The sequence below is a fragment of the Uncinocarpus reesii genome, genomic scaffold, assembly GCF_000003515.1.
Source record: "Uncinocarpus reesii 1704 scaffold_4 genomic scaffold, whole genome shotgun sequence".
Taxonomy (NCBI): domain Eukaryota; kingdom Fungi; phylum Ascomycota; class Eurotiomycetes; order Onygenales; family Onygenaceae; genus Uncinocarpus; species Uncinocarpus reesii.
In genome coordinates this window covers 2,127,420-2,134,943 of record NW_003052497.1, presented here as the reverse complement: position 1 = coordinate 2,134,943, position 7,524 = coordinate 2,127,420, and the positions used below count along the sequence as shown (strand labels likewise).

At 49.0% G+C, this 7,524-nt stretch overlaps 2 protein-coding genes across 2 annotated transcripts; one reads left to right on the top strand and one right to left on the bottom strand.

Annotated features, from left to right (window-relative positions):
* Nucleotides 1-199: 199 nt before the first annotated feature.
* On the top strand, nucleotides 200-613 carry UREG_06859 (uncharacterized protein; the record flags this gene model as incomplete). The annotated part of the gene is made up of 1 exon (XM_002583846.1): nucleotides 200-613. One exon carries the CDS (start codon nucleotides 200-202, stop codon nucleotides 611-613), a length of 414 nt encoding a protein of 137 aa, XP_002583892.1.
* A 2,322-nt stretch (nucleotides 614-2,935) lies between these two features.
* Nucleotides 2,936-7,513, bottom strand: UREG_06858 (uncharacterized protein; the record flags this gene model as incomplete). The annotated part of the gene is made up of 7 exons (XM_002583845.1): nucleotides 2,936-3,621; nucleotides 3,686-3,830; nucleotides 3,856-4,338; nucleotides 4,542-6,250; nucleotides 6,346-7,078; nucleotides 7,294-7,347; nucleotides 7,442-7,513. The coding sequence occupies 7 exons, from the start codon at nucleotides 7,511-7,513 to the stop codon at nucleotides 2,936-2,938; spliced, it is 3,882 nt and encodes a 1,293-aa protein (XP_002583891.1).
* Between the last annotated feature and the right edge of the window lie 11 nt (nucleotides 7,514-7,524).

Sequence of the window (7,524 nt, the reverse complement as noted above, 5' to 3'; positions counted from 1 at the left end):
TCTCTCTCAACGAATCGCCTATCAACCAAGGTCGTCCACTGGAAAAATCTTGAAAATGCATCCAAGACTGTCATCGCTGCCTCCGCCGCTTTTGCGTCTACCTTCCCCGCTGTCCTTGCTGGTACTGCTACCATTGAAAAACCAGTGCAGCGACGACGTTTACCTTTGGTCTATCGCCAGACTCTGCCCGGTGCCCCACATGAAGAAACTCTCATCTGGCGACAAGTACTCAGAGGAATACCGCAAGAACGATAATGGTGGTGGTATCTCGATCAAGTTGTCTCTCGACAAGGACCAAAAGGAGGTTTCACAATTCGAATACACCTTGGACGACCCAAAGGTGTTCTACGACCTCTCCAACATCGATGGCTATCCCTTCAAAGACGGTGGTGTGACCATTGTCCCATCCGATGACAGCTGCCCCAAGGTTACCTGCGAGGCGGGTGACGGCAAGTGCAGCGAGGCATACAACAAGCCCGACGACGATCATGCCACCCACGGTTGCCCACAGGAAACCGACCTTCACGTTGTCCTTTGCGCAGGCAAGAAGGGAGCTAAGCTCAGGCAGAAGAGACACATCCCTCGCCATCCCCACGCTCGCCCTGCTGAATAAATGCCCAGACAAACCTCCATAACTGGGCAACTTCGAATTTATACCCTGATGTCCAGCTGGCTCCGAGACATTCCTTACGCAACATTCCTTTCACGAACTGATGATTCATTACATTCCTTTTACGCAATTTTCTTTTGGGAGTCTGGGCTTTAGGGCTGTGCCCCGTTGACAAATATGACTTGTTATGGCCTAAAATTTTACAGCATTTGGGAAATGATAGATGGTGTTTTGGTTAGATGTATGATAGATACCACAATAAAGCTGCGTGCTTGCCGTGATGGCAGCATGAAATGAACAAAATCAACATTTGCTCTCTCTTCCATGTCCAGTATTGTTATTATCTTCGGGGAAGATCGGGACCTCGATAGTGGCCAAAACCCTGCCGTTGGATGTGGGAAGTTGGTTAACTTGCTCTAGTTGAAGGTGAGGTGCAAATAGAGTTGGCCGGGCTCCACGTGGAGATAGCGTTCGGCTTAGTGGGGCTTTGGCTCGGATGTGTGCTTGATTGGCTGGAACTCTTCGCTGTGGGCGGAGTCGGCGTCCTTCTTAGTCATCAAATCCCCTCCAAAGCAATTCCTTGGCATCGCTTGCAACTCGCCATGAAGAGGAGTATTTTTGAAAGGCAAGGAACTTATCTTTAGAAGTACAACTTGTCAGAGAATTGTCATAATTCAAACCATGTTCCCAATAGCAGAAATGAGCAAGTTTCTATCTCCATCAGTTTGAAAAACAAGGACCTTCTAGCTAATGATTAGCTTCCTACTAGATTTCTCCCTTTTGTCCTGGAGAGAATGTGACATCTGAACAGGTAGTTAGATTTTAGAGGCCTTCTTATAACGCATCTACCCTCCATTGGCCTCAGTCTTAAAGACATTTGACCTGTAAAATCGTCCCGTTTTAGCCTATTCTTCCACAGCCTCGCATTCCAAAAGAGGAGCAGGCATCATGTCAAATTTAGACTAGTTTCAGCAAACCCGAGTTTGTGCCCAGACCCTTCTGGCAGTCCTGGACCTCATCCACACACGCGTCGTTTCAGGTGGATTATTCTTGATCGATTGTCCCCGCTTCCACATCGTTCCTTTTCGCGGGAGCCCGTGCTGCCAGACCCTCGTCAAGTCACTTCCACCTTTTATGGAGGGTCCGGCCGGGCGGCGCCTGGAATTTTGGACCTGGCTTAATTTCGGGGCACCCGGGGAAGGGGGGGGGAGGGGGGGGACGTTACAACCGAATGAGAGGCGCTGTGCTTTACCATCAGCAGTAAAAGTAAACGATATTCCTGCCCTACTGCGAGTGACAACTTGTTAACTAGTTCATGCCTGGTTCTGAGGACCTTGGAAAAATCTCAATTCAAGCCCTCTCGCTTTGTCGTTACAGAAATCCCGTATTCATCCAGGCGAATTGTAACTTCGCTCACTCGTGCCCGCTTGATTATTCCGTTTTTCCTTCGACTTCAATCTATCCAGTCCACCGGGGTCAGGTACAGGATCGTATTTCGTGTACATCTAGATTCACTCAGTCTCCCCTGCTGAATGTAACTCGTAACCTTGCGTTCGAACGATCCAGACCCGATCGTTCTAAGAATTGGGAGCTTGTCAAAATCACGCGAAGCTGAAGTCATTCAAGCCAGTTTATAAGCCATGAAACATGAAGTCTTGTCAATGTTGGAATCAAAAGTCTCTCCCCTCGCATGGAAACCACGGTGAGCGCGAGTCCCCAGACAACCAACGTCTTTCCAACTTTCTTTCATTGACGAGCACTAATCTGCGCTCATCAATCACCGGCATGAGCTCGTATCAAAACCCTGGCCGACAGATAGTATTTATTGAATATGTATGCAACTCCGTCTACTGCAAGTTATTATAGCCAGCAATGCGATAACCAGCCACCGCTTGTATGTTCTACCACATAACCAGCCAACTGCCTTTTGATAAGTATCTCTCGTATCAACCAGAGAGCAGTCGGAAAGAAACCTTGATGAACACGCGTCCCCTCATCCTTCTAGAAGCCCAAAGAGAACATTCCCCCCACAATTCCAGAATGACCAAAAGTGGGCCTGGAAACTCAAAATAGTTCCTGGAACTTTGACCATCTTTGGTCCAGCCAATCATAAAATTCTGCCTCCGGATGAGTTTGGCCGTTTGATCTCTTCAAACCCAAATAAAAAGTCAGGAAGGGTTTCTGGTTATCAAGTGTTGCAACTCCACGATTAGTTATTTTTCATGATGGCATATCACCGCCATCGGTTCCCATGATATCATATTCATGATGTGACATAAGCCAGCAATAACGATACTAGAAGCTCCACAAAACGCGTGGTCTCCATCACGCCTTTGCCTCTTTGGAAGATTTTGACAGACGAGCCCGGACGTTCTCCCACATGCCATGGCTTCTTGTGGCCTTCAAGAGCAAGTATGCCACGATCCGATATCCGATCGCCACCAGTGCCAGTGCCATCACATTTATCGCCGGGTTCTTGCCATCTTGATTATACAGCATGAGGACCTGCTCCCCGGTCTCGATCGGACAGTGCCCACTTGGCAGTCGCTGATCACTCGTACATGTAAATGTCTGACCCCTCATGGCATACGGCGCCAGATTCGACACCGAATACTTGATTGGGGAAAGGTGATTGAAAGCTTGAAGCACGGCGGGGACATTCAAGCTCAACACGCCCCCCAAGACCGTCGAAATCGAGAGCATGACGGAGGTTATGTTGATGGAAAATCCGACGTGTGAGAATAGCGTGCAGAACATGATTCCAAGCGACTCGCCACAGCTCACAATACAGAAGCAATTGAATGCGAGCAAAAAGAACATTTTTACACTACTTTCGAGACCGACGGCGAAGGCGGCCATAATGCCGAAAAGCAACGAAGACACAATCTCGAAGGGAACCTCGAGTGACGTGTATTGGAGAATGAAAGCCTCGACCGAGTAGCAGTTGTCACTTTCTTCCCGGTAGAACACTTCCCGTTCGGAAGGATATATCGCAATGCATTGTAGCATCCCTAAATAGTGTAAGCAACGGGTGATGGTTTCAACGTCTGGATGGAGCATGAGTGGTTCACCTACCAACGAAATACACCGCAGCAAGCTGTTGAATGAAGCCCATTCTAGACTGAACAGACTCGTAGTTGGTTTTCAACGGCGCGAAAAAGAGGCTCAAAATGATAGCAATACCGATGACTTGCATCGTGCGCGCGACAAGGAGATGTGGCTGTCGTCTCAAGTTGATTGCCGACCGTCGAAGTACCAGCGGGAACATGAGATGAAAAAGGGACCATTTTCCTCTTCAAGCTGCCCAGTTCAGCTGGGGTTGATATCACTGAACTCCGGCGGTTAAACTCCACGGGCGTTTGCTCCCAGTTAGAGATCAGTTTCTTAACCCTTGTACGGCTGGCAGCCTCCCGTTCTTTCTCCTGCAAATCGACAGTAATTAGGTCCAACACGAAATCTGCGGGATTGGTATCCTTCGAGCATGGATGTCCTAGCCTGTCGAAATAAGGAATCATTTCGGATCCCTTGCCAGCGTAGACAGGATGTCCACCTCTTGCCAACAGCAAAATGTTGGAAAAAGACTGGAAGAGATCCGATCTCGATTGATGAACCGTCAAAATGAGGGTCCGGCCCTCAGCAGCTAGGCCGTTCAACACGTCAATAATGCTCCGCGCAGTGAACGCATCTAAGCCAGATGTAGGCTCATCAAGACAGCAAAACCTTCGGATCTGTGAGAGTCTGAATCGCGATGGAAACGCGTCGCTTTTCACCACCGCTGATGCCCTTGATCAATTCACTTCCAATCAGATTGTCTGCACAATCCTTTAGGCCCATCCTTCAGCAATACATCTTCAGCTCTTTGATTCTTTTCTTCTTTAGACATCGATGAGAGAAGCCTCAAGCCAGCGGCGAATTGAAGGGACTCTCGCACCGTGAGTGAGGGCATCAAAGCATCGTCATCCTGCGTAACAAACGACGACACCGCTCGAACTACATTTTCGGTCGGTACCGAGCCATTATACAACATTCGGCCGCTCAAACGGTATCTCGTCCCCATCGAACTTTGCAATCTCCGAGCAATTGAACATAACAACGACGTTTTCCCGCTCCCTGAAGGGCCCATGATAACGCTTAGTTGGCCTGGAGGAAATTCCGCTGAAATTGGTTTCAAAATATTCAATCGTTGGGACTTAATGCCCCGCTTGCCAATTGTTCTTTTGTGAATCTCCAGTGCATACTCATCAAGTCTAATCGAAACCTTGGAGGCGTCCTCGGGCGGCCTGGCTACAAACTTCTCCTTTCCTGCCGATAAATCACCTTGCGGGCTCCGGGATTGGGCAATATCCATGTCGACTTTCCTGAACCGCAGTATGAGATAGGCCATGACGAAGAAGACGATAATAAACGCAACCAAGACCAACATTGGCCGCCAAATCCAGTTCGAGGGCAATCCCAAGCTTTCCATGATGAATCTTCCCGTATATTCCTTACAGTAGGGATCTTTAGGGTCATTTGAAGAAGGGCAGTCATAGAACTGTCCTTCTGGCGGGCCGTTGGGGCCGATAAATTCGTTGGCGCAAAGAGCCCCGAAAATGTAAAAGGTGTAGGTAATCCATTTCAGCCATCGAACATAGACAGGAATCTGGTTGGATTGGACGAAAAATCCGCAGGCCATGGTTTGCAATGTAAAAGATAAGTTACCTATGAGACTCGCTCCTGGGAAGTTCCTCGATAATCCGACACAAACGGATGCGAAGGTCACCGCCAAATATTGAGTGAGGACGTTCAGCGCTAGAAAAATAAAAAATTCCGGCGCAGCAAGTCGATAGCCAACCATAAAATAGAATATCACAGAGAAGATACACGGAACCGGTAAATCTTCAAGGAACAACCGTGCAGCACGTCTGCTCAGGAGGAAAGCCGGAACCCCAACAATGCCTTCGTTTCTTTCGCGGTCAAACAATTGGATGTCCGTAGTTAGGCGAAATACCTCGTAGAGCAGTATGAGGTAGCCATTCAAGCTACTAGCTGTATATAAACTTCCTTGTCGCGACCTAATGCCAGCCAAACTTTGATCCAATCGAAGGTAGACCCATCCGTTCATGACAGCCATCCCAATCGCCTCGAACAAACTGGCCGTCATTCCCATAGGATCTCGTATGGTCATTTTGATCGTGCGAGCAGTAAGAACGCGGAATTGCTGCTTGAAACTGGCGCAATGTCGGAGCCCATCCGGTTGATATCCCTCTGGTGGAGCGGCGTCCATATGTCGAGATTCGGCCTTGTCAGCTTGAACGGAATTCATAGAATGTTCCTGCCATGCAATTTTGAGCTTTTCTACACGTGTCCAGGAGAGACGTTCCGATTCTTCGGATCTATTATCATACGCCGCCAAGTCGATCAGAAACTCCGCGGGGTTTACGAAAGGAGGTATGGAGTGGCCGCATTCTTCAAAGTGGCCCAAAGCCATATCAACCGGACCGCTGTAAAGCACAGAACCGCGGGAGAGTAAAATCACTTGATCGAAAAGGCCCCAGATCTCCGAACGAGGAGCATGAATGGAAGCAATAACGGTTCTGCCATCCCGAGCCAATTGCTTCAAAGTTCTGATAACCTGAAAAGCACTGGTCGCATCCAACCCTGATAGAAGCATTGTTAGCATTAACGAGCAAGAAAGCTACCAATATCAAATCATAAAAGGAGCTTCCTGTACTTTGAGGCTGTGGAAGAGTTACCTGTCGTTGGTTCGTCGCAAAACAGGACGGATGGATTGCTCAGCATTTGAACTCCAATGCTAGTCCGTCTTTTCTCGCCACCACTGCATCCTTTATGTGTGGTGGTGCCAATTCTCGTGTCCGCACACTCTTTCAATCCCAGCTCTAGGATCACATTCTCCACGACATTCCGTCGCTCACTAGGGGTAGTGGGCGACGGCAATCTCAAATCAGCAGAGTACAGTAGCGTTTCTCGGACAGTCAGCGTTGAAATCAAGATATCCTGCTGCATAACATAGGCGCTCCGGACATGGTTGACGTTTTGATGTCCATTGAATGTGGCAGAGCCCGAGACTTTGACACGACCCGTATTCATGCGACCGGCCAATACATTGAGCAAACTTGTTTTACCCGAGCCGCTGCCTCCAATGATAGCTGTCAAGCTTCCGCTGGGCATGGTGGCTGTAACGCCATCGAGAATGGTTTTGAGGGGATCTCCCTTCGAGTTCCCGCGCACTCTGTCCCAGAGAAGTGAAGGCGAACTTTGCCATATTGGCGGTATCGTATCCACGCGAACAACGAGATCCTTCACGGAGATTTCGACAGGCTGGACCCGACGGAGAGAGAGGTGAGTTGGGTTTTCGAGGTTTTCAGCTCGTACGGGACTTTCGACGCCGATGGCAGCCTCCTCGTCCACCGCGATACAGGACGTCTTCTCCGCTTCAACGGTCATTCTCCAAATCCGGACATTATGCTGCGCAACAGGTAGTCGAAGAAGAAAGGGCGTTGGTTAGGATGTGTTTCGCGTGCACACTCCATTCTTATTGTTAATGAGACAGCCATCCTCAAGCATCCGACGGACAAACCCAAGTTGCAAGGTGGATGCAACCCTCGTTAGCTGGTTTGATGTTGGACGGTCCGAGGTCCACCGTTGAACTGCCGGGTTCACTCGCCAGTCGTATTGCGTACCCCGTACTCGTTAACGGTCCACCCGCGCCGGTTTACGAAACGGATTCGCCCTGGCTATAAATAATGATATAAGGATAGCTTTGGAATGGAAATAGAAATGCATTTGATACAGTGTGCGGTTATATTGCTGAAGCCCACAAGTGGCAACTGTGAAGTTGGTTCTCGTCTTGTTAAGGGAGAGGAGCTCGACGAGGCGAATAGGTTTATCTGTCAAATCCATTTTGTACTCCG